We start from the raw sequence: 27,304 nt of genomic DNA on the forward strand, positions 1-27,304 counted from the left end.
CCTAGATTCAGAACACTGGAACTCTTCTGGAAAACAGGAACTCTTTTCTTACCTAGGCGTGGCTGTGGAAGGAGACACCTAAGCACTACAGGAGGCTATTTAAACCACACCCGATGGATGAATCTTGCTTTGCGTTATTCTGCATCCTCTGCAGCAGAACGCTCATCGTGTCTTCTGCATCTGATCCTGGGCCTAAGGAAAAAGGCTTACCATCCTGAATCCAGTCTTCAGCAACACCTATAAAGACAAGAAAGAACAGGTTAGCATTACGGTCTTCAGTGACAGCTCTTCACTTACCTGGTCCATCGGCTGTCACCAACGCCTCGCGCTGCATTCCGGCATCTGAAAGACAAAGGCTTACCTACTCTTCGTGCGCTCCAGAGGTCTTCACACTGCATTCCGGCATCTGAAAGACAAAAGCTTACCAACTCTTCGCACGCTCCGGAGGCCTTCGGCGCTGCATCCCGCATCTGAAAGACAAAACAAGGTGCGTTTAAAGACATTGGGGAACTTTAATACTCACGTGCCATTACTCCTTTCCACATCTAACCCAGTGGGTATTCCGGCACCCTGCAGTTGCTCCGAACTTGTACCTGCAAAATAAAAAGACAGAGCGCATCGTGAAGCAGGCAACAGGCGCTTCTATTCATCACGCGGGCTCCATCTTCAACTCACTTCAGCCCGTCATCCGCCATCGCCGGAACCCTGCAAAACAAGAAACATCATTACTAAAGACTTTAAAGACATTAGAATTACTCGAAACTTACCGTTCGTGCAGTAAACAACGGACAGCAGTCCTCTGAAGTCAAGAGGCCTGCTCCCCTTATCCAGTGAAGAAACTGGTTACAGCACCCTGCCCCGAGGCAGATGGAGAGCACGGCGTTCACTTACCTAAGGTGAGAGCGTTAACCTTTGGGGTTCTACAGGAGAAGAGAAAGGGAAGAAGAGAGAGACATTCAATAACCCAGTTCCTTAATCCCATATTTTCTATCTGCAGACATCTTACCCTTCAAGTCAGACATACAGTGCACAGAGGTCCAGCCCAAAGAGCCAGCCGTGTGTTACACATCACCTTTGCAGATACGGTATACGCCCAGTCAAGACCGGCGCCTCTACGGGAATCAGGTGAGCGTTACAGGAGGATGGGGACCCCCTACTTGGAACATGACCTACCAAGCCCAACGCAGACGACCCCGCCAATGAGGAGATAGACTTAACATCTGACACAGACTTACCAATCTTTAATCTAGCCGGAACAGATCTCACGCCAACTCTAGTTGCAGTCCTGCCCAATGGACTTTCCTTTGTGCCCACCACCAGCGTGGAACTTGGAGTACAGCGATTTTTACGCACAGTAAGGCTCCATACTTTCTTTCAGGACAGGGCAGACAGGGATATCGAAACTGATACTGGACTTCATCCTAAATCCCTATTTAACCGCTCGGACAATCAAATCCTGAGTGATTTACTTACCTTTTGAGCGGTGTCTCTTGAGTGACATCTTTAAACTTAGTATGAAAAAACTAAGAACGCACCAGAACCTAACCAAAGCAGAAAGGGATGCCCTCAAACAACTCTCAGATAACCGGGATTTGGTAATTAAACCTGCCGACAAAGGGGGAGGAATTGTCATTATGACAACAAATCAATATACAAGCATGGTTGTCCATCTACTAGACGAAAGAGACAGCTACCCACCCCTCAAAGATCCTACCAAGGAAATGCAATTGGAAATTACTGAAATGGTAGCATTCGCTCTGGAACGGGGTTGGATCACTGGAAAAGAAGCTACTTTTCTGACCACATCACAAGGCAGGACCCCATGTCTATATGCCCTACCAAAGATCCACAAGGATGCCCTAGTCCCACCAGGTAGGCCAATAGTTTCAGGCTGTGGGTCTCTACTGGAACCTCTGCGCAAGTTCGTGGATCGTTTTCTCAAACCCATCAGCATAATGACAGAATAAGATTCAGGGATACCACACACAGTATTCAAACCTTGGAAAACCTTGACTACGACCCCGCCACTCAGTGTGTAGTAACTATGGACATTAAGTCGCTATATACTAGCATTCCACAGCCAGCCACTATTGATTGTGTTTACGAACACCTGATTGAGACCAACTAACAGTCGCAGGTTCTGCCATCATTCATTATTGAGCTGATGTCCCTGGCCCTGTGCAAACGTTTCTTTACATTTAACAACCAGTACTATTTGCAAATCAAAGGAACTGCTATGGGTGCCACTTTCACCCCTAGTTTAGCCATCTTATTCATGGCCAACTTTGGAGGAAAAAAAAGTAAATTTCGAGTCAACTCAACCCTTGGCTGCTTAACATCAAACTGTGGCAACGTTACATTGATGACGTCATTTTCATATGGGAAGGACCTGGAGACTCACTCATAGCTTACTTTACCTTGCTGAACACTTGTAGCAGTGACATACAATTCACCATGGACTACGACAACTCCACCATACATTTTCTAGACCTCAGGATCAGTCACCAAGAGGGTAAAGTTGCATGCAATCTTTTCCGTAAGCCAACAGACCGCAATACACTCCTGCACTTCACCAGTAACCACCCTAATCATATTAAGGAGAACCTACCTTACAGGCAGTTTCTAAGACTACAAAGAAACTGTACATCTCTTGATGACTTTTATCACAATGCAACATCCCTCGGTGAGAGATTGCGCCAGCGAGGGTATCCGAAGAAATTGATATCACAGTCCAAAAAGCGGGCGACATTCACGAATCATGATATTCTACTCACCTCACAAGAATCACAAAAACAGGACGAAAGAGATCGAATTACATGTGTAATCACGCATGGCCCCCATACTTTTGACATCAAAAAAATCATTTGAAGGCACTGGCCGATAGCGAGGTGGAACATACCGGACGAACCGGAGCCCCGTTTTGCTCTTAAGAGATCACGTTTTCTGAGGGAACATCTAGTCCATTCATTATTCATAAAAGAAGCCCCACGGACAGGACTGTGGAACCTCCGAACCACAACGGGGCACTACCCCTGTGGCTCATGCTCTGAATTAGATGCAATAATTTGTCATCCCCCCTAGTGGAGCATTACCCTGAGAACCACCATAAACCTAATGATTTGGTATATGGTGGGTTTTGGAAAGGGTCCGGGTGGGTCCAAACATACAAGGCCGCCTATTGAACCTTGAATGTTGATGGATCCATAGGATGGACATATTCCACCATGGTCTGAATAAGCAGTTTCTTCCCCATATGTAACATCTACATGTCACATCTCATTGCCCAGCCCCCATTTACCTTAGCCAGCATACAACTAAGGTCCTCATCTATCAACAAACACGACAGTTCACATGCCGCACCTACTCTGGCTGCCCACCCAGCAGAAACTTTTGCACCAACTCAAATGCCACGGCTGCCTCCAGCTCTTTACCTTAAGGGATTTGACACAGCGAAAACGGATCCGTGGTCACCTTTTTCTGTAATGACTGTTTGAGCCAACCCCACTGGACTAGCTCATTTGGCTGATCACCGTACATGGGAGTACATGGGAGTATGCAAGTGAGAGTTAGATCATAAGCACATTTTATTCCCACATTTTTTTGTCCACAGCAGTATGGCGGATCACAATGCACACTGAAGTGCGAATTTTAGTACTGCCACCTCAGCACAAGTGCAACCTTGCCTACAATGGAGGCAATCATAAATCAGGACCTGATTTGTATTTCACGTAATACCACTCAGTACGCACAGCAGTCAACCTTTTTTGCTTAGCTTACTATATCACCTTGACACACGACTCTATGCCTCTCTGTCAGCTAAGAGTGCAATATTTTTTGCAACCTGATTCGCACAACCGTACCGTGAATGGCTGAATTCAGCCCACGGCGCTTCTGGTATCCTGTCCAATTACAAAGCAAATTTTGGATTGGTGTTTCAACACGCACCTTTGCATGTAATGCCAGAGCCCACATGGGATTGGCTGCCCCTCTGACACACCCCAGATTCCGCCTTCTGCGGAAGGGAGCCGCATCCAGGCAACAGCTATATAAACTCCAGGTCGCCATGACAACGGATATGCTTCCTTCACTCGAAAAGAAGCCACGTCCGTTCGTTTAACTATGTAACGTGCCAACCAATTCCAAGCAATTCTGTGTCTACTCATCTGCATAGCATTCCATGCACGTTCTTCCCTCTTTCTACATCAGCCATTTCACTGATTAATGCTCGTTTCTTTTCCTTCTCTTCACTTTGCCTCATGGCACCTACATCACAAGACCACCTGTGGATGGAGCCTCGCACTTAGCATGTCAACTGACTGACTACCACTCTGGACCTTGAGCAGTTCCAGTGCACGCCAGGCATCCATTCCCCTCTCTTCACTCCGTATTCCTCATTCAATCCAACCACCGAACTGGGAGATTTGATAAAGTGAGAACCTGTTTCAGTTTTAAAACACCTTCCCACAGCAGGCCATCATTTCTCTAACCGAGCCTAATTGTGCTTATTAATTTTTGATTACAGCGTTTATCGCCACTTTCCCTGTTTGACCTGACAGCAATGCCACTGGTATCACATTCCTCCTAATTACCCACTGACCTGAGCAGGACAGCTATGGGGGCCCAAGTGATTTGATGGATCCAGTAGGGAGGGAAGGGGATCTCGCACTCTCTGGGTAAGCCCTTTGTTCATTCTACCTCGAGCAGTTGTGTTGCTTGCCTACAATAATTGAATAAACAATTCCTGAGTTATTTGTAAGTCATACCCTTGGGTGCTAGAACAACCACACAGACCTGCTTTTGTTTTCATTTTACTGGGTCTCCTATTCTCGCCCTGATGAAGGCGGACATCATCATTCCCATCAAAATCACAGCCGAAACGCGATTCTGTTGAGCGTGCAAATGTGGCGTCTCCAGCTGGCCGAATTTTAACCATCTGCATATAGACTTTGTCTTCCCACTACCTAGTTGCCCCGTCGCAACAGCAGACCCCCCCCCCCCCTTGACAAATATTCTCTAAAACACAGAGGATACAGTAATGAAATACAATTAACCTGATACATTGTTTCATTAAGTATAAGATGAAAATGGTTCACAACCTAATGTATCTACTTACGTTTACATGAATTTGTTACTGTTTTGTACTCAGTATATGATTATCTGTGCCACCAAAGACAACAGTTAGGGTCCTTGGTTGCAATTCTCAGATGCAATTTTACTTTCATTTCTATATTTTCTTAAAAAATTTTTTGTGTATAGACACAGTTCGCTTAAAAGAAATGAATGTCTACCATCTCCGTTTACAAATATAGCGAACGTGTATGCACAACAATTACACCGATAAATCATTCCTGTTTTTCTTCTCCTGTCTGTATCTTCTTGTGTGGAAGCCTTTGGGTCTTCATTCACCTTAACCACCGGGGCATCTACACATTTTTCAAGAACTTACCACTGTTTTGGTTTTCTTTTCAATAGTCGACCCCACCAAGATTTTGTCTTTCTGATTATTTTTCTTTTTTTCTTTCTACTTTCTTTTTTTCCCACTTCTTTTTGGAAATACATATTTCCATCCTGGCATATATGTCATGACAGACATTGAAACTTGAGAGTTGGTATACTTTTATGATTTGTACTACAGTTTACTTTTTATGTTACTTTGTGTCTTCATGGCACAAACTAATTGTATAATGGAAAAAATATATTTTTTGATCAGAAATGTCTTGTTGGTCTGTGTGTTTCTTTTGGCACCTAATATCAGTGATTTGACTAACAGCTCTGTTTAAATTACTGGTTGATCCAATTAGGCTTTAAGTAATATAGCCTCTTCTGTTGTCAACCCTTGGTAGCAGTAAACACTTCCTTGTTTGGGCGGTGGTCATTGATGCATCTGACTGGTTGGTGTGTTCACCTGTCCGATCTGATGGTGAGCAGACTGTGGTCTCCCTCCTGCAAAGTCTCAGGAACACATTAATTTGTTGGAGCTGAGGGTTATCAGGCTGGCCCTGGTCACTTTCCTCCCCTCTGTGAAAAGCAAGACTGTGCTGGTCCTTATAAGACAATACAGTGGCCATGCACTACCTGAACAAACAAGGTTTCGTGGGCTCCTTGCCTCTTTGCAGAGAAGCAATGCGACTTTGGTTCTGGACTCTGGAGAGCAGCGTCTCTTAACAGTGGCTCATCTGGCCAGAAGAGAGAATGTCTTAGTGGATGCCTTGAGCAGACAGACATCTGCCTCACATGAATGGGAGCTCTGCCAGGAAGTTCTGGAGGAGATCTTCCCCTTTTGGGGGACCCTTCAATTGGACCTCTTTGGTTCCAGTGTCAACAGGAAGTGCGAGTTATTCTGCTCCATTTCCTTGTCAGGGAGCTCTGGGGCACTGATGGTCGAGTGGACTTTCGATCGCCTTTGTGCATTCCTGATAATTCCGTTTCATTCTTCGGGTTCTCTGGAGATTATGCTAATTTGGAACCACGTTGATCCTGATCGATCCGGATTTCGGAGAATGTGGTATCCGGAGTTGCTGGACATAGCCATCTGATTTCCATAGCGCCTTGCGAGGAGCATCGACTTGCACTCCCAGTCAGAGGGGCGGATCCTCCACCCGAACCTCGGAAGCCTGAACCTTCATGCTTGACTACTGAGAGGCTGAGATACAAGGAGTGGGACTTGTCGGACGGCATCCTAAATGTGCTTTCAGCTAGGAAGAATGCTACGAAATCTATTTTTGCCTGCATTTGGCGTAAATCTTTTCGATTTGGTGCCAGGAGAGGGATCTGGATCCTTTATCCTGTCCGCTATTGCCTTTATTGGATTTTCTGCTATCCTTGGCCTGAGCAGGTTTGCAGATTGGCCCGGTAGAGGGCTATTCCGGTTTTCAAGATGTCCCTGAAATAGGTATCATTCTTCACGGTCCCCACTTGCACACATACATATTGAGCTAACCTACAACAATGTTTCCTCCCCCCGCTTAACAAAAAGCAAGTGCGCACATCAGCCACTCCCCTCAGATGTGCAAGAGCACATAACGTTGTTATATGTTGGCTCGCATCAGTGGGGAGGCGACTGATGTCTGCATTTGATTTTTGTTAGGCAGAGAGTTGAGGGATGCCTTTATTGAAACTAGCAGCTTTAAAGTTTTGCTGCATTTGTGCAAATACATTTTTCTGCGCAAACACAGTAAAACTGTAATGCCACCAGTTTCAGGAACGACTTCCTTCGCCTTTCTGCTTAATAAAAAGCCAGTGCGCACATCAGCAGTCCCCTCCCCATGGGTAAAGTGTGCGGGAAGCTTAAGAAAGCTGCATGTTTCAGGAAAGGCTGCCCTCCCCTCTCTGTATAACAAAAAGAAAGATCGGAAGCCCTGCCCCTCAGCTCACATTTCACAGGGGTTTGGGGGGGGGCCGGGGCTTGAGCCAGATTAGCTCAATGGCGTTGCACCACTGGCTGAACCCAGTGCAGGCCCTTTAGTACAAGCGATTTAGAACGAGAGAGACTAAGAAAGATTTTTGTTGGTTACTCTGGTGCTCATGCTGGCAGGGCTGTGGCCAAACAGACCCTGTTGAGGTGGATAATTCTCTGTATCTCAGAATGCTGTGATCTGGCTGGGAAGGATGTGCTGGAGGGTCTCAGAGCTCACTCTACCAGAGGAGTGGCCGCCACCTCTGCCCTGCAGAGGGGCGTCCCTGTCCTAGAAATTTACTAGGTGGTAATGTGGGCGTCTTTGCACATGTTGGCTGGCATTACTGCTTGGATTCCATTGTGGGCCAGGATACCCATGCTGGTAGGGCAATCCTCCAGAGATTTCAGGTTTAAGTGGAGTGGAGTCCTTGCTTCCTCCCTCCTCCAGAATGATGTACTGGTTTGGGAGTCTATCATGGGTGAGGAATCTGTGGGAGGAAAGAATCAATTAGAAGACCAAATTACTTCTGTCTCGTTAATGTTTTTTCTGATGGATGTTCCTCCCACAGATTCCTCACCTTCCCCTATTAGCAGAAAGCTAGTACACTATCGGTTCTGCGTTCCCTCAGTGTGAAAAAGGGGTGAAACTGATGTCACGGGGTGCAGTGTCTCCATATGTACTGACCTAAATGTCTTGTCCGGTGCTTAGTGGCGTCAGGTGGAGCTGCACTGCGCCACCTGGCGGTGGAAATGGTTCTGAAGGACAGCTGCATTGGGATAGGGATATCATAGATTATAAAAATCAATGGGAGGAACATCCACCAGAATTAACATTACTGAGAGGTAATCGATGTGTTCTTCTATAGTATTTAGTTGTATGATTTTCCAAAATACTAAACAATGTGTTACTCTTAGACTCCTCCTTACTGATGTAGTTATTTTGGTCTGAATGTTAATCATCCCAATGTAGAAGTGCTTGTAGAACAACGTGAATGTTTGTTTGTTTGTTTGTTTGTTTATTCACTTTTTGCGCACCAGACTCATGGGTAACAGGGCGCCACAATAAGAAAAATGCAAAGCTTACAGGTTACAGAATAAAACAGTTGTACAATATCCAGTATACATATATACATTTCACATAGATACAAAATATACAATATACAAGAGTACAATTTAGCAAATATTACACTAGATATAAACAGTAGTACGTTAGTATTGCCCTAAATTAGGTGTCACATAGTCATCTAAACAATTACACCAATGGCCAGAGGGGTGGGGAGCATCAGGTAGTGGGCGACTAAGGGTCAGTGCAGATGATATGTTTGATTACACTTTTTCTGAAGTGTAGGTAGGATTGATCAGCTCTCAGGTCTTGTGGCAATAGGTTCGAGATTTTAGCTGCCTTCACTGGGAAGCTATTTCCTCTGATCGTATTGAGCCTGTATCTAGATATTGCCAGACAGTTAACGTTGCCAGCTCTGGATGGTCTGTGAGAGATTTTCCTGTGGAGTTTGTCTGTAAGGTAACTAGGGGCAGCATTGTTTAGAGCTTTGTGGGTCAGAGATAGCATCTTTAACTGTATTTTATTATCAGTAGATAGCCATTTGTATTGGTGTCTGATAGAGGATATATGGGTTCTTTTGTTTATGCCAAGTGCTGCTCTCAAGGCGTTGTTTTGTAAAATGTGTAACCTCCGGATGATGGTTTTATTAGCACCACTCTATAGGGCATTATACTAGGCATTTCTGGAGAGTGTTAAGGCTCTAGCCAGGATCATGCAACTGTCATTAGAAACGAATGGCTTACCGGCTCTTATCAGCTTGCACGTATATGCCGTTGTGGAGGCCAAAGATTTTACCTGTTTATCAAATGACAAAGTGGAATCAAGGTAGAAACCAAAGGTTTTTACTTCCTTGGAGACTTGGATGATATTCCCATCAATATTAAAAGAGGAAAATTCTTGTCCTAGTTTTTTAATGTTAGTATGAGAGCCCAGGATTATCAACTCAGTCTTATCATCGTTCAGTCAGAGGCCATGGGTGGCCATCCATGCCTGGATGATAAGTTAAACCCTATTCCGTATCCTTGCTATGATCCTCAGAAAGCGGGAGGAGGATCTGTGTATCGTCTGTATAGTTGATGTAGGTGATACCCAGATGATCCAAATCATCGAAAAGGGGCTTGGTGAAGATGTTATATAGAGTTGGTGAGACACAAGAGCTTTGAGGAACACCACACAGGATGGGTGTAGGGTCAGCGGCTGCTGATGGAGAGAATACTCTCATGGTTCTCTCGCTCAGAAATGACTCAATCCATCTGATGGCCTCATAGGAAAAATGAGCGGCAGAATCCAGGTATCTGCAGAGGACCTTGTGGTCCACTAGATCAAAGGCTGCTGAGAGGTCAAGGAGTAGCAGGAGTACTGTCTTCCCTTTGTCTCTCAGCTCATCAATTTGGGATTTTTAATCAATTAGGGCAGTTTCAGTTCTGTGTAAAAGGCAGAAGCCAGATTGTCTATCTCCTGGGAGTTTATGCAGTTCTAAGTGTTTTTGAATCTGATTATAAGCAGCTTTGTCCAGTATTTTGAGTAGAAAAGGTACCATGGTGATGGAACGGTAGTTCGTCGGGATAAGAGGGTCTAGGGTCTGCTTCTTCAGGAGAGGGAGCACCCAAGACTGTTTAAGGTTAGCAGGGATGGGACCTGAGGCGAAGGAGGTGTTAATCAGTTTGGAAATGAAGGGCGACAAGTCTCTGGCAGCATCTTTTATGAGTTGTGCAGGACAAATGTCACCTTTGCAGTTGGAAGGTTTGAGCGAAAGGATAATTTTTTCCACTTCCAGTGTAGACATTTGAGTGAAATGAAATGTGTTATGAGCCGTAGATGGGTTGATAGGCGGAGGACTTTTGGGCAATGCCTGAAGATTCAGTGCTTCTTTTTTCAGCTGTATTTTATTTTGGAGAGTGCTAATTTTATTTGCTAAGGCGTGTTGTATATCTGTACACCAGGACTTGTCCTTGGTGCAGATGTCAGGTATGGCTATTGGTGACTCTAGTTCTTTTAGTATCGAAAAGAGTTCTTTCATACTGGAGATCGATTTGGCTATACGTTCGTCATAAGAGTTACGTTTTGCCCGGCAGACTTCATTTTTATAAAGCGAGGAGAGAGAGGTTAGTTTCGCCTTATTGTCATTCGAAGGCCAGAGCCTCCAAGTAGTTTCACTTTTTCTTTTCAAGAGGTGTAGGTCTCTCAGTTGTGGCGTAAACCATTTATTTAGATGTGCTTTAGGTTTACTCGCTCTCAGTTTCAGCGGGCCTATTTTGTCCAGAGTAGTGAGCATTATGTTGTTAAATTCGTGGACTAGGGTAACTGGGATCTAGATTTTCTGACCAAGCACTAAGAGTAGGTAGGATAGCAGGGATGACTTTCTCTGCAGTGATGCACTTTTTATTTCTAGTTAAGCATGGTGGTGCTAGTAGTGGGGCAGAGAGAGTAGGCCTGGTGGTGGATAAGTTAAAGGACACCAGTGAATGGTCTGTCCAAGGCGTGATCGAGGAAATTGTGGCTGTACAGTTATAGTCAGCTATCCAATCTAGCATTCTCCCCTTCAAATGTGTAGGTTTGCTGACTTTTTGAGACAAATTTAGCGCATTAATCATGTTGGCTAAGGCCAGGGCATTTTTGTCCATAGGGTCATTAAAGCCTGTGTTTAAGTCCCCTAATAGGAGTAGTTGGGAAGATGGTTTAAGGTTATAGGTGAGTACATTATGCAGATCCTCCTCAAAGGTACCAATAGGACCAGGAGGTCTGTATATTAGATGGATGGTGATTGTGAGTTGTTTATCTGTACTTTGGCTGTACTTGAATGTTGTATATCTTAACTAAATTTTGTTTGATTCCAGGACAAAATGGAAGTGTTGGCAGCACTGGAACTAGACGACACAAACGATGATTTGGGAGATCCCGTTTTTTCTGTTCCAGGGTCCCCTGCTCGAGCGTCTCATACCAGGTTAAAAACCTCATTGGACAAAGCATGGGCTGAAAGTGTGGCCCTCCAGTTTTGGCCCGTGGGATTGGTTTTATCAACTGGACCAGCCATCAGGAACAGTGTCTCAATTGGCACATTTGACAGGGACTTGTCCTTATTGATGTGCTTGAAAATCGTGTATCGAAGTAAAAGTTATAAAATGGAGACCAATCACACAGACCATGGCATTGCATCCATCCGGGCCCTACCACAGGTATGTTAGATCATATACCATTCAAATGCATTGGTTAATGTTGCACTACATTATGCAATTCCGACAAGAATTAAAAAAAACCCATGTACAACTGCAACAGTTTAGTAAAATGAGACGAATGCCACAACAAACTAAAACGTCTTTAAAGTATATCTCTCCCCAATAGTGCATTTTAAGGTCGCTCCCATTGCCAGAGAAATCCCATTTGCGCACACCATAAAACATCCTGACGCGTCTTGTCTATAAAATGTACAGGATGAAAACATAACCTTATATGATAAATATCTAGGATTCTCTGGTAGAAGGGGGTCTGGCAAACTTGCTGCCTGCAAACCCCTTCTTATCCCCGGCCTTCCTGTTCCCAGCACTGCGCTGCCTTAATCATCCTCCCTGCCTTGAGCCCGTTTCCTCCTGTATGCTGTTTGCTCCCCTTATTTGTCATTTGGCACCTGCCACCCACCTTCTTATGTGTGATCTGTTTGTTTCCCCTGGGACGGGGAGCCACTCCAGTGCAGACCCATGCCACGTTTCCGGCAGCGCCTCAGGTCCTTCCTCCCTTGCCACTTCTCCACATGCGCCACTTATGGCCTGCCGGGAGTGCCTGCCCCAGTAACACATGTCCTTTTACTTTGTTAGAAAGATACCAGCATTACAAAGACCACAATTCCCTGGATAATTGCTGCTTGCATTGTAATAGATAAACATGTCCCCACATCTAGCATCATCTACACGTCTCTCTTCCACATTGCAGCACTTAACTAAGAGGTGCCCACCTCTGCTACAGCAGAGCGGGGCTCTGGCAAAACATGCCCTGCCGGAACAGAGTTCTTGCAAAACATGTCTTGCCGCCCTGTCCCGAGACCCAGATGCTTGCCCACGACACTCGCACCCACTCTACAACAATCGAGCAGCTTTCAGTAGACTCTGCAGTACTGCCAAGTCTTCTGAAAGCGTTCTGCTCGATGAAGCGCAGGTTGCTTGTGCACGTGACAACTCTACTTCAGAATACGGAGTTTCTGTCCGGAAACCTGCACGAGCAATCCACATTTCAACACAGACCTTTTTAGTACACTTGCATGAGCAACTAAATACAGAAACAGCAAAAGCCTCATATATTAGTAGCTATCCAGACTGGTATATATGTCTTGGAATGTAGAGAATAAAGATTTTCCATAATAGCTTACTAGAAATTCTTGATTCTATTAAAGACACGGAGGCAATCATTATGCTTCTCTTTCTTTTAATTAATTATATAAAGAAAGCTCAGCAGCAAGGTATTTTCTGCACTTACATCCCATAAAACTCATGTAGTAAGTGCTTAGCAAAATACATAACCAAACAAAACATGACAGTATATATGCATGTTGTAATATCAGAAAAAACAGTCCTCCATGTCTAATATCACATGACACTGTTCCTCCAATGAATGCTCAGGTGCCCTCATAAACAGTCCTGAATAAGAAAGTACTTCCTCTTTCGAGGCTGCGAACTTGATAACTTCAATGATGAACTTTAAAGCGCGTTCCACGGGGAAAAAAACGAACATCCTGTAGCGTGCAAATTAGGTGGATTTGTCCGTCGAGGCTGCGAAGAAAAGAAACATTAAATATGTTAATTCATGCGTATAACAACCCTAGTTCCCTTATAGGGGTGGGAGAGAAAAGCATCTTATCATTTTACACCATAAAAAGTTCAATTCATAATTAACGATACTGGCATTACTTCAAACAGAGTATAACAAACTTTTCTTAGAAAGGGTGGGATAATGATCGCCTCCGTGTCTTTAATAGAATCAAGAATTTCTAGTAAGCTATTATGGAAAATCTTTATTCTATGTCAAGACCGGAGGCTCACATTATGCTAGTTCAAAGCTTACTTACCACTACCGAAGCAGGCTGTTCTACTGGCTTTAAGTAGAATTCTTTAAATATTGACTCGCCTGACCAATCAGCCATTCTCATGATGTCTTCAAGACGGACACCCACTTGAAAAGCTTTTGAAGCCATGGCTCCTCTGACTGAATGGGCTCCGAACTGCTGTGTATCTACCCCTGCTTGTGTCAACGTCCAACGCACCCAACGAGCTAGGGTGGGAGCCGAAACTGCTTTATGAGGTTTGCGGATAGCTATGAGGAGCTGCCCGGTTGTGGATAATCTAAGTGGGGCTGTTATCTCCTCATAAGCTTTTAAACATTGAACTACACAGAGCTTGGGTTGTTCCCTAAATGCCGGGTATGAGACCACTCTTGAATCACATTTAGTCCTCCTCCTTATGTGGAAAACGATACCGTCAGGAGAAAAGGATCTGCCTTCTAGGTCTAGAGCTCTAACATCCGATACTCTCCTGCAAGAAATCAGACAAAGCAATGTAGTAAGCTTGCCGGAGAGTGCCGTGCGCGATAGCTCTTCGTTAGCTGGCCACGAGAGAAAAAGATTAAGTATTTTATTAACGTCCCAAAGCTTATTGTAACGGGACGAAGGTGGCACAGTAAGCCGGATGCCTTTTAACAATCTACAGACTAAGCGGTGTTCTCCCGCTGGGGCTCCTTGAATATGATCTTGCCCTGCAGATATTGCCGATCGATATGAGTTTATTGTCCTGTACGCTAGACCTCTTTCCACTAAAGAGGCTACAAAATTTAGTATTTCTTCTAATGGCACGGAAACTGGATGTAGGCCTCGGTCCTGGCACCACGACCTCCAGATGTTCCAGGAGTTGGAATACTGTTTGCGGGTGGCGGGAGCCCAACTTTCTTCAACGAGGTGAATTGCCTTGTTGGACATGCCTGAAATTCTCCATCTTGGCCTGAAATCCTCCAGGCTGCCAAAGTCAGAGACTCAGAGATCAGAGAGCCTGTCCCCATGGATCTACTAGAAGATCCCGATACTGGGGTAGGAGGATTGGAGAATCCGTGGAAAGTTCCTGAATCACTGGATACCAGATCTGAGAAGGCCAGACCGGGGCTATAAGTACCAGTTCTGACTTGTCCTGACGGACCTTCGCCAGGGTCCTCGCTATCATTGCGAAGGGAGGAAATGCATAAAGTATCCCTTGTGTCCAAGGCTGCAAGAACGCATCCGTTGCTACCGCTGCCCGGTCGGGTTTCCAACTGTAAAACACCGGTAGCTGCGCGTTGAGGCGAGATGCAAATAGGTCTATGGATAGCGGGCCCCAGTGCTGTTGCAATTGTAGGAAAACATAGTTGTCGAGTCTCCAATCGCTGGAGTCGACGTAATGGCGGGAGTGCCAATCCGCTACTACATTCTTGAGACCCGGTAGGTACTCCGCCGTTACTGAGATCTGGTGATCCAAGCAGAAATGCCAAAAATCTTTGGCAAGCTCGGCTAGCGGACGAGACCTGGTGCCACCCAGATGGTTTATGTATCTTACGGCTGATACGTTGTCCATCTTCAGTACAATGCAGCAGCTCACTTTGTCTTTGGCGAAAGAGCGTATTGCGAATGAGCCCGCAAGGAGTTCTAGGCAGTTGATATGCATATTTAGTTCTTGTGGAGCCCAGGTCCTTCCCGTGGCCACTGTACCACATCTTGCTCCCCAGCCGGAGCGACTGGCATCTGACTCTATGATGATATCCGGAGCAGAACCGAAAATGGCTCTGCCGTTCCAGGCCTCCATGTGCGACAGCCACCAATTCAGCTCTGTCCTTGCTTGCCCTGATAGTGCCAGTCTTTGAGAATAAGAAAGACTGCGCCTCAAGTGTTGACCTTTGAGCCTCTGTAATTCCCGGTAATGAAGGGGACCCGGAATAATCGCTTGTTTGGATGAGGATAGGAGGCCTATCACTCTTGCCAACACCCGTAGAGAGATGAAATCTTTCTGCAGGAGCCTGCGAATTTCCCTCTTTGTCGAGTGAATCTTGGCAGCTGGAAGACGTAATTGTGAATTCTGAGTATCTATTATGAATCCGAGAAATTCCATATTCTGGGCGGGGCAAAGCACCGACTTTTCCCAGTTCAGGAGAAAACCGAGACTGTGAAGTAATTTTATAGTTAGTATGGTTTGCTCTTGCAACAGGTCCTGGGACTGAGCCATGAGAATAATGTAACCCAGATATATTATCATGCGAACACCTCGTTCTCTTAAGTGTGCCACCACAGGTCTCAACAGCTTGGTAAAAACCCAGGGAGCTGAAGAAAGACCGAAGGGTAGGCTTGTAAACTCCCAGTCTTTGTGATCCCAAGAGAATCTTAGGTATTGTGCATGCTCCGGAAAAATGGGTACTGCTAGATAGGCGTCCTTGAGATCTAGACGCACGAGCCAATCGTGTGGCCTGAGAAGGTCTCTGAGCATGTGAATGCCTTCCATTTTGAAGTGACGGTAGACTATGAACTCGTTGAGTTACTTTAAATTTATTACAGGTCTTACCTTTCCCTTCCTGTGTACTAGGAAGATCAGACTGAAAAAGCCACCCGAAGTCGAGCATGGGCGAATTGCTCTCTTCTGAAAGAGACTCTGAATCTCGCTGCTTAATGCTCTCTGATCTGGCTCTGACATAATTATAGCGACAGGGGAATTGACCTGAACGGGCTGTGTGAAAAACTCTAGCCACAGACCCCACGCTGCCTCCCTGACCCATGCGTCTCCTGACAAGGAGTCCCAGGCATCTGAAAAAAGCAGTAACCTCCCCCCAATGGGTGTGCGCGGCGCTGGCGCTGCAATTGCTAGACTGACCTGGGGGTTGCTGATTTCCGCTCCTTGGCTCTCTCCTCCAGTAGCGGCCTCTGCCACGCCCTCTGGAGGGGAAGAAGTTGTCGGCTCGCTCTTGCCAGGTGTTCTGTTGTTGGTATTGCGATCTTCTATCAAATGCGTAGTGGCCGGAGGAGCGACCTCGACCGGCCCTGATGAAAACCTTAGAAGAGAAAACTCTCTTGATGGAAGCTTGCGCCTTATCTAGGGCGGTAAAAGTGCTTACAAATTTATTCATCTCCTTCATTAAAGGATCTCCAAATAATAATCCTAGCGCCGAAGCGCCTGACTCTGTGTTTGCCAACTCGGTGAGTTTTGAGTCGATCTTGAATAATATGCCTTTTCTACGTTCCGTGGAAATGGCGCAGTTAGCATTTCCTAACAAACAAATGGCTCTTTGAGCCCATCCGGAGAGGATGATTGGGTCGATAGGAGTTGAAGAAGCGGAGGCTTCTTCTGCCAGATCCGAAATTTTGGCGAGAGGCCCCGCAACGTCCAAACGTTTATCTTGGCATGACTTCCATGCTCTATCTATGCCTTTCTTCGGGTCTTTAACATGTTTCGCCATAAAGGTAATCATTTTTGAGTCCAGTTCTGGAGTCAATGCCATTTTCTGCGGTATGTCCGGGTGCGGACATTCAGCTCTGAGTCTCGCTCTGGTCTCTTTCTCTAATGGCTTACGTAGCCTGCTCTACATGTACTCCGTTGTCCTGACTGACGGTTGCCAGTCCGTGGATCTAGGATGAATCAAATCTTCAGGATCGAACATACCCTGGGTAGGGCATTGTGTCTTGATATTTGCCTTGGGGATGGGGGCTGCCGCGTTCCCCGAGGTCGAGGGTTCAGGACCCCAAGAGTCAGAGTTCTCCGAAGAAGCGTGAGAGGATTCATTGTTGTACAATTCTGTATTCGTTTCATTTTGTATGCCCTGTTCTTCTCCCTCCGGGCCTGAGGGTCCAACACCCCTGTTCTCTTCCTTGGGGTTAGAGGGTCTTTCGCAGGAAGGGGTTACCTCCCTGGTCATGAAGGCGTGTTTCAGCCTGGAGAAGGCATCTGTCAGTGCAGCAGTGGCAGGTATCAACTGGCTCGGGGGGGTCATGGAGCTTTTGCTCCTACGAGCCGGACTACTTCCCCCTGGGGCAAGGTGTTTCCTTTTGTGTGTCTTTTTACCTCCCTTTGAGGACACACCACGAATGCGCTCTTCCATCTCTTCAAGCGCAAGTGTATAGGCAAAAACATATCCGTTACCGCCTTTTGCACACTGTTCTCCACAGTGGATCCCAAAACCTTATGCAGGCTCCTTTCCATAGCCACTTCATCCATATAGTAACTGCCCTCCTCTTCCTCTGACCATTCCTGATCAGATTGAGGGTTATATTGAGCTGCCATAATCACAATCACCTTACCCCCCTTTTTATTTATTTATTATATATATGGGCTGACCACCTTCTCTCACTAGCCCAGAATTTTTTAGTTTTTTTTTTATGTGCCAGTAAAAAGGTTGAATCCACAGGAGCGTTACCTCCTGTCAATGCTGGCAGGGGATGTTCTGCAGATCACACTCCTGTATGGATACTGCAGTTAATCCTCTATTCAAAACCTCCTGAAATTGAAGAAAAGAACGGATGCAACTCGCTCCGGCGCTCGTACTCGCATTAACCGATGTTTTCCCAACGGAAATGCTCTTACGAGCGCCAGAGCTTGAGGAAGGGACCGGGAGAGTGAGAGCTCCCCCTGGTGCCCTAGAAGCGCACCGCGCCTAATAACAAAGCCTCCCCGGAGACCAAGTGTAATAACCCGGGCCGGGAAAGCCTAAAAGTGACACGCGGCACCGCGGTTCACTGCAGGTAGCCACGTTCCAAGCAATAACGCGGACTAACCGCGTTTACATAATCGCGAAGTCTTTTCCTCGCGTTCGGAAGTGCACCGGCGTCAGCAGGTCGGCGTCGGTGCACGACACGAAACGCGAGGAAATTACCGTATTTACTGGCATAGCATACGCGATATGAATTATAAAAAACAACACAGAAGCACAATATGAATGGCAATTAGATAAATTAAAAGTGTATAAACAAAGGCAGAAGACTGAAATAGTTCTGAATAAGGAGGTACTTATCTCTTGCTGTGAGCAGCAAAGAAAGAAGAAGTACTTTCTTATTCAGGACTGTTTATGAGGGCACCTGCGCATTCATTGGAGGAACAGTGTCATGTGATATTAGACATGGAGGACTGCCAGAGCATCATGGGTTTTGAAGTTTACTCTTGTTGTTTTTTCTGATATTACAACCTGCATATATACTGTCATGTTTTGTTTGGTTATGTATTTTGCTAAGCACTTACTACGTGAGTTTTATGGGATGTAAGTGCAGAAAATACCTTGCTGCTGAGCTTTCTTTATATAACTAATTAAAAGAAAGAGAAGCATAATGTGAGCCTCCGGTCTTGACATAGAATCTTTTTTATTACGGTGATTAGTGCGACTATTTAAAACAATAAGACATTTTTCTAATTTAACATTCCGGACATACTTATGTTCACATAATGCTCTTTGCTTTTATGCAAATTGCCAGGATTGGGTTCTATGAAGAGATGCTGTATTTCATAACAAGGCCTGGGCCACGCCCCTCAGCCCGCCCCCTCTACCCACAGACCCAAACCCTTCTCTGACTGACTTTTAGCCTCCAGCATCCCGTGAATATTCCATGAGCGGCAGGCAGACGGAAGCCTCCCTTGTGGGGCAAAGAGGCACCGTTGAGGAGAAAGTGCAGCCAGAGCAAATGGACAGAGTTGGTGGCCTCTCACCGACCAGCGCTTGTGGGGCAGGAGGGACACCCGGCACTCAGAATGCAGGTAAGGGGGCTGATGATCTGGAAGAGCAGGAGTTGAGCGGGGCTGGATCACTGAAAAGCTTTCAAGTGTGCCCGGAGGGTGTAAGCTTGCACAGCAGTCATGTTACAGCGGCTGCATGAGGGGGTCTGTGTGGTTGACTTGCTATGCAGCTGTCCTATGACAATCAATGGCCATCTTGAATAAGGACAGCTCTGCACATGCGCTTAATGGGGGATAATGGAATTGTAATGTCATTGGTACAAAGCAGCCAACTACTAGGAAGCTCTGGTATAACACATTCTGTGGGGAACAAAAATGAGCTCCAAGAGGAGAGCGAAATGAAGGCATGTTGAAGATACTTCGACTGAGGCCTCCGCAAAATAGATGCAAGGTGCTAAAAAGAGAAATAATGCAACAAAGAATATCCCTCCCATTACTGCTCTTACAGGATGTCAAGAAATGAAGTGGAAAATATTGTGAAACTGGTCCATCAGGAGCATATAGGGTCAAATAAAGGAAAAGGGGGCAAAAGGATATCCTCTTCATTTTCTTCAGTGCCATGTCTCGCCGTTCTCTTCTTCATCATGTACCTCTTCTAGCTCATAAAACGGGAAGACCACTGGGAAATAACTTGACAGGGATGAGATGGAGTAGGTAAGACCATATAAGCAGATGCTAAAATGGACCGTCTCATGATATTGGACGTTAAGGACAAGATTTGGAGGGAATGGAAGAATCCTTAACACATTTCCATGCCTTATTTCCTTTCTATACCATACCCATTGAACGGTGAGGAGGCAAAATTGCCAAAAGCAGTGGAAATAGATGCCATTTTTATCAAGCTTGGTGGACAGATCCTCAGCAGCGGAAGAATAGCAATCAGCAATCAGGGATTCATTTGAGAAAAGGTTGCTACTTTATTTTATTTCTTTATTTATTACTTTACTGAACAGATCATATGCAGGATCTCCTTTTGAATTAAGGGCCAACACTTATGATTCTTATACAGCAGGGACTGTCCCTAGGAATTAATGTCAATACGAGGGAAGCAGTAGGATGTTGTCAGGTGCCTGGGTAACAGAAGGCATTAGGTTAGCCTTTGTCAAGTGTTTATATTGGATACGTTAGGTTAATTGCATATAAAAGACATTTCCTTAATCTAATAATTATATCTGCCAGCAACTATTGTCCCAGCTCAAGATGGTGGAGTACTTCCTGACCAGCAGTGATTGGTTGATGACTACTGTGATGCAGTTTGGAACCTAAGGAAAGTTTCGAAACTGCCTTTCATTCAAGATCAATTTATGGATGGTCACAGCGCATTAGAGCTCCAGTGAAATCTGAAGAAAAATTCAAGAAACCACAGAATTCCAGTTATTCATTCATCAGAGAAAACCAGTGAAGAGAAAACTCAGATAAGTGACTGAAGTTATACAAAAAGGAAACTTGTGAGAAATTGTTTTCATGTTCCAGTTAAAGTCAGTTCAAGTTCAGCCTTGGAAAGTCATTTAATTTTCATAATATTGAAGAAAAGTTAAAGACTATAAGTTGAAGTACAAATGTAAATATAGTTCTGGAAAAAGAAAAGTATTACTATGTACTTTTGAACGTTCGTTTGAATCTTGTGCACCGGCGTATTAATAATTGAATCTCTGCTTGCGCGCGACTCTTGAAAGCTTATCAGAGTAAACAAAAGCGTTCGTGTATGCAGCGTCGCGTGCCGGCAACTTTTGAGGAAAGGACCCAGGAAAACATAACACGGCGTGACCAGGAAGTTCTTGCCAGTGTCACGTAATTCGGTTCGTCGGTTCTGAGGAGATTCTTTCGATCCTGTGGCGGCGTGTAATTCAGACGGCGTGTGCGTGCAAATGAAAATAAAAGTAAGCAGCATTTTCTTGATCAGCTGCTTTAAGAGGTGAGCAGCGAGCAGCGATCATCTTATTTGCGCGAACCTGTTACAACGTGGAAATCCAAGTAGCGTGTGTGCGCACATTAAGACATTAAGAGACATTCTACATTGTACAAATTTATAACGCTAGTATTGTTTTGGAGTTCACCTAATTCAGAATAGAAAAAAGATATTTAAGAAATAAAGACTTCATACATGTACAGAAGAAGTTTAAAAAGAGATTCAGATATTTCTCACAAGCCATTGAGTTTCAGGAAGCACAGAGAGATCACTAAGTAAATACAGCAAACAAAAGGCAATTTTCAAATTAACAGAATTCAATACAAGTTTTGTGTTGTTCTATGTCAGAAATTGCTACACTACACAGAAGTAATCCAGATAGTTAATGAAGAGATTGAACTCTTAAGGCATCCATCTGAGGAAAGCAAAGTTAACAATAAGGATTTATTTTTTCAAGAGTCTCTCAGTAAAGAAACAGAGACTATCAGGTAACAAGAGCTTTTGGGAAGGTACATATTGAAAAAAGTTAGTGATGTGTAATTCAGAATTTAATTATTGCTATGTCATTTGCAGGTATTCAGAGTTCCGAGGTGCCAAGCAGTTAAGGACTCCAGTGTTATCCTGGCTGTTTGTTATTTTCTCCAATTCCCCTTTTCCCCCACTCTGGTCAATCCAATAATTGTTCAATTGATTGTTGGGTATACTGGTTTGAGGGACAAGGTGGGCTATTCTTCTGCTCCTGCAGGAGATCAGCGCTGGGACCTGATAGATGTCAGGGTATCGGTAAACGACCACTAGGAGATTGTCAACTGATTCTTCCTTGATATCGTAGGGCCTCCTCAAGGAGGGTAACCTTTCTTATGAAGCACTGCCCTGCCTGTTGAATAATACAGACAGACAGAGCTGCGATTCAGACGAAAGAGCACAAAATACCACCAGGTATACGCAAGGCTGCAAAGAAATAAAAACAGGCTTTAGTATGGATCTGCGTGAAAGAAGTAAATGTACAGATTTTGGGAAAGCACTAACCTGTATAGTACTGGACATCCGCCTAAAGAATAATAGGTGAAGTCTGGTGGCAAAAAACTCAGGTTTTGATTCAAAAGAGGTAAATGAAGAAATCTTGAGAGGACTAGATGCGGAAGGGAAGGGAGGTTAGTAAGGTTAATAGGGACCTGCCGCCGGTCGGAACGAGGATGCACTTACGAGAACCCAAGTGCACAATTATATAATCTGCGTAGCGTCCAAAGTTCTGTGCACAACAATGGTTCCAAACGAACAGGCAATTCCGCCGTTCTCCAGCATGGGGTCTGGCATGGATTCACATGCTCATGAATATTCCCCGTCGTCAGGCTTGGAATCCTCGGTAAAGAAAAAATCAGTATCAGTTTTGTTTCCGATCTGTCTTTCTTAGTAGTAACCAATCACTGGTCTCTGGGTCATACTGTCCCCAGCCAATGCCTGCCCTCTCCCTAAGCCCTGCCCCTGGCAGCCATCCTCAGATTTTTACCGCATGTTGAAGTGTTGAGAGTCCTCTTGCTATAGCTCTCAAGCTTTTACTGCGTTTTGCACTTTTTCAAAGAGATTTATCTCATTTTTCGGTTTAATCGAGGCTCAAGCTCCACCGTTTCTACTTTCGATCAACGGGGACCCGTTTCGGGTTTATCTACGCCCCTCAAGGGTGAAGTTTTCGTCGAGTTGCGCTTCTTGGAGGATTCCATAAATTTCTGAGCCCTACCTCGTGGACGAGAAGAACATGGCCCAGGAGAAGGGAAGCTCGACTCCTGGCAAGCTGTTCAGGATCTGCCCTGGATGCAACCTACAAAATGTGTTCAAGGAGGACGAGCAATCGAAATGCTTTTACTGCCTTCAGAAGGAGAAAACTCACGTGGAGAAGGACTGTGCGTTTGCATGAACATGTCGGATCGGACTATGAGGGATCGCCGGACGCCCCTCTCCAACTGGCTGGAAGGCAAGAGCCCAGCAGGTGAGAAGAAGAAGTCCGAGCGGGCTTCTAAGACCTGTGAGGGTGCCCTGGCGACGGGGGCCCAACAGAAGGCAAAGCACTGCGAGTCCGCGGGCACCGGGAGTGCTGAACGGTGGGGCTCCTCGGCTGCCAGGCAGGGCGCACCTTCACCGACACCATCAACCGTGAGCCAACACTCTGGCTCGGGGAAGAGAAAATCCGAGAACCCGGCTATGCTTCTGGAGAGGCACTGGTCGATCTCGAAGGAACCGGCCGAGGGGGAGCGAGGCGGTGACCCTCCCCCCTAAGGTGAAGGCCTCAAGCGCGCCCAAGGCGGCGAAGGCCTTGATCTACCCAGCTAAGGCCTCTATCGAGGGAGTCGCTGCGGCCCTGGTGGAGGCTAGTGGAGGTGACCTCAGGGCCCAGAGTTTCCCTGCCTCCGCGGAGGGAATCCTCTTTTAAGCCCATCGAGAAGACCCCCGTGAAGACCCCGGTGGAAAAAGAGGGCGGGGGCGGTGACCGTTACGGACACGGACACAACCTCCGAGGAGGAACTGGCCGAGAATTTGGAGGAGGCCCAGCCCCACGGGAGGGATCCCGAGGAGGGGGACGACGAGAGCGAGGCTGGCAACGTCTACAAGGTTTCCGTGGAGGAACGCCCGTCGCAACCCGAGCCTCAGGACAACTCGGTGGCCATTTTGACGGCAATCCAAGCCTTATGCACGGAGATCAGGACGAGACTGCCCCTACCCCTGACGGACGACCCAGCTGTACCGGGTCCATCGGGAAGCCCTCCCAACAATAGGAGGAGAATTCATCCAGTGCCCCTTCAGCCCTCTCGGCCTTCTCAGTCTTTGTCGCCTTCCCCGATCCCGAGGGACGACACAGGAACGGACACGGCCACGACGGGGACGGATGACGACAGCGGTACTGGCCTCCGGTCTCCGATGCCTCAGGTGTCCCCGCCCGACGATATTGGCTCCTTCCACGCCATGATTGCCAGGGCATCCAAGCTTTTTCAGCTCTGCCCTGAGGAGAAGAAGAAGGAAGGTTTCCTCTACCAACGGCGCGAGGCCAAGAGGAAGACGGTCCTCGTGGTGCTGTTGCTGGATGACATCTAGGACGAGGGACTTGCCCTCCTCAAGAACCCGTCCACGACACCTGCCAAGAGGGACCGCTACGAGAAGAAGTACCTGGTCCCCGACGCCGCCCCGTTGTGCCTTAGGGCACAGCCGACCCCGGATTCGGTCGTCTCAGCAGCGGCCAAGAAGAAAGCGGGGGGCATCGGCTTCATCCTCAACTTCCCCACCGGACGGCGAGGGAAAGAAGCTGGACGCCATGTGACGAGTCATCTCATCGGCGGCAACGACGATTAAAGCGGCCAATGCCCTAGCGATTGTGGCCCGCTACGACAGGGAATTGGGGTACAAGATCGCCCCCCTGTTGGACTTCCTCCCGGACGACAAGAGGGCAGAGGCCCTGGCGATCCTACAGGAAGGTGAGGTGGCGTCGGACCACGCCATAACTGTGGCCACGGACATTGCCGACACCGGTTTCCGCCAGTTGGGCAACAGCGGTTGCCTTCGATGGTGGGGGTGGCTCAAGGCGACGGATTTCCACCAGGACGTGCAAGTCAAGGTTTTGGACATGCCCTTCGACGGGAACAATCTGTTTGGAAAGACTGTGGATGAGTCGCTGCAGGCCATCAAGACCGACACAGAGATGGCTCAGGCCTTGGGACTTCTGCAGCAACGGCGGCTGCCGTTTCGGAACTCCGGAGGCAAGCAAGGTGCCTCCAAAGGATTCGGCGCGGCTCCTTGACCTACCGTCAGGCGGCCCGCTCCTCATCGCAAGAAGCCTACAGGGGACGAGGCAAGTCAGGTGGATCTCGCGGTCGTCGCCAGGGAGGCCAAGGCGGCAAGGCTGCTTCCAAGCAAGACTGAACTGGCAGTCGCGTCGGGCCCCCACCGAAGCACCCCAGTGGGAGGCCGGCTGACAAAGTTCATCAGCATGTGGGAGTCCATCTCCACTGACCGTTGGGTGCTGGATGCCCTGGCCCACGGGCACACTCTGGAATTTCTAAAGAAGTGCCCCCGAATTCCTCCCGTGGCCAGGAAGGAAGTCCCTCAACTGCTGTTAGCGGTAAGGGCGATGCTCAAGAAAGGAGCCATCGAGCTCATCCCAAGGAGGCTCCGGAGTATACTCAAGATACTTCCTTGTCGGAAAGAAGACAGGAGGTTGGCGTCCCATCCTGGACTTGCGTCAGCTAAACAATTACATCAAGGCGCAGAAGTTCTGGATGGTCACCCTCCAGCAAGTGCTGGGCCAGCTGGAGGAAGGCGACTTCCTCTCGTCATTGGATCTATCTGGAGGATGCGTACTTTCACATCCCCTTCCTAAAAGGACACCGAAAGTTTCTCAGGTTCATAGTCCAAGGGCGGCACTACCAGTTCAAGGCCCTCCCATTCGGGTTGAAGTCGGCGTCCAGGGTGTTCACCAAGTGCCTAGCACCAGTGGCGGCGCGGCTGCACCTGCAGGGGATCCACGTCTACCCCTACCTGGACGACTGGCTCATCCGAGCAGGGGGAACTCGCTGTCGAACACACAGCAAAGACCGTCCGGCTGCTCACGGACCTGGGATTCTCCATCAACTTCCCCAAATCCCACCTGGTTCCGTCGCAGGTCGCGCTGTTTCTGGGAGCCAAGCTCGATACAGTAGCGCGGTTGGCCTCGCCATCAGAGGAAAGAACGCAGGCCATCCTGGGAAAGGTACAGCGTCTGCTGGCCACATACGTGGCCAGAGTGAGGTCCATCAAGTCCCTTCTCGGGATGATGTCCTCTTGCATCTATCTGGTGCACCTGTGCAGGCTTCGGATGCGTCCTCTGCAGGAGTTCCTCGACGCCCGTTGAACGCAAGCGACGGACAGCTTCGAGGACAAGATCTCGCTCAACGAAGTATTCCGCCAAGCAATTCGATGGTGGGGCACCCGCGCGCATCTCGCCGCAGGCACAGACTTTCAGACCCCAGCATACCAGGTGACGGTGACGACAGATGCCTCCCTGGAGGGGTGGGGAGCGTACACCAGAGATCTTCACGCGAGAGGCCTGTGGCTCCCAGAGGAGAGGCCGCTCCACATTAACATACTGGAGCTCCGAACAGTGTTCTGGGCCCTCAAGTCATTCCTCCCGTCCCTCAAGGGCAAGGTGGTGAGGATCTTCACCGACAACACCACCATGATGTTCTACATCCGGAAGCAGGGAGGAACCAGATCCCCACCCCTGTCCAAGGAAGCCCAGTATCTGTGGCACTGGGCTGTTGCCCAGGGGATGTTTCTGGTGCCTTTTCATCTAGCAGGGATAGAAAACACCATCGCCGACTCACTCAGCAGGGAGCTGCGCTCGTGCCATGAGTGGGAACTACCCCAGGATCAAGTGGATCAACTCTTCCGGCGATGGGGCAAACCCCAAATCGACCTGTTTGCGACGGCAACGAACTCCAAATGCCAGAGGTTCGCCAGCAGGTTCCCCCAGCCGAGTAGCATGGGCGATGCTTTTTCGTTCCCCTGGGACGGCCTGTTCCTGTATGCGTTCCCTCTGTTGCCGTTGTTACTCAGGCTCATCAACCAATTTAAGAGGCCCCGGTGCAGGATGATCCTTGTCGCACCGAGGTGGCGAGACAAATATGGTTCCCGGACCTTCTGGACTTGTCAGCGTCCCCACCAGTCAAACTGCCGACGGACGCAGATCTTCTCTCCAGAGAAGGAGGCGCCATTCTTCATCACGACCCAGAGTCGCTGAACTTACAGGCCTGGCTCCTGCAGCACTAGAGTTTGGAGGGTACGATATCCAGGCTGACTGCAGAGAGGTTCTTGCAAAGGCCAGGGCGTCCTCAACTCTCAAGTGCTACGGACACAAGTGGAAGAGGTTCTCTGTCTGGTGCCGTGCACAGAAGATTAACCCTCTACGGATTACTGCCCCTCAGGTGCTACCATACGTCTCCAGCATGGGGTCTGGCATGGATTCACATGCTCATGAATATTCCCTGTCGTCAGGCTGGGAATCCTCGGTAAAGAAAAAAATCAGTATCAGTTTCGTTTCTGATCTGTCTTTCATAGTAGTAACCAATCACTGATCTCTGCGTCATACTGACCACAGCCAATGACTGCCCTCTACCTAAGCCCCGCCTCTGGCAGCCATCTTCAGATTTTTACCGCACGTTCAAGTGTTGGGAGTCCTCGTGCTTAGCTTTCGAGCTTTT

General features: G+C 47.3%; 1 protein-coding gene across 2 annotated transcripts in view; it reads left to right on the forward strand.

The window, feature by feature from the left end:
• MYO19 (myosin XIX) overlaps window positions 1-27,304 on the forward strand; it is an 804,019-nt gene that overhangs the window by 720,401 nt on the left and 56,314 nt on the right. For both annotated transcript variants that reach the window (XM_069614704.1, XM_069614705.1), the window contains exon 23: window positions 11,297-11,635. In XM_069614704.1, the coding sequence (XP_069470805.1) occupies window positions 11,297-11,635 (339 nt within the window). The remainder of the gene's footprint in view (window positions 1-11,296; window positions 11,636-27,304) is intronic.

The sequence above is a fragment of the Ambystoma mexicanum genome, chromosome 9, assembly GCF_040938575.1.
Source record: "Ambystoma mexicanum isolate Mex_15411 chromosome 9, UKY_AmexF1_1, whole genome shotgun sequence".
In the NCBI taxonomy this organism is placed as follows: domain Eukaryota; kingdom Metazoa; phylum Chordata; class Amphibia; order Caudata; family Ambystomatidae; genus Ambystoma; species Ambystoma mexicanum.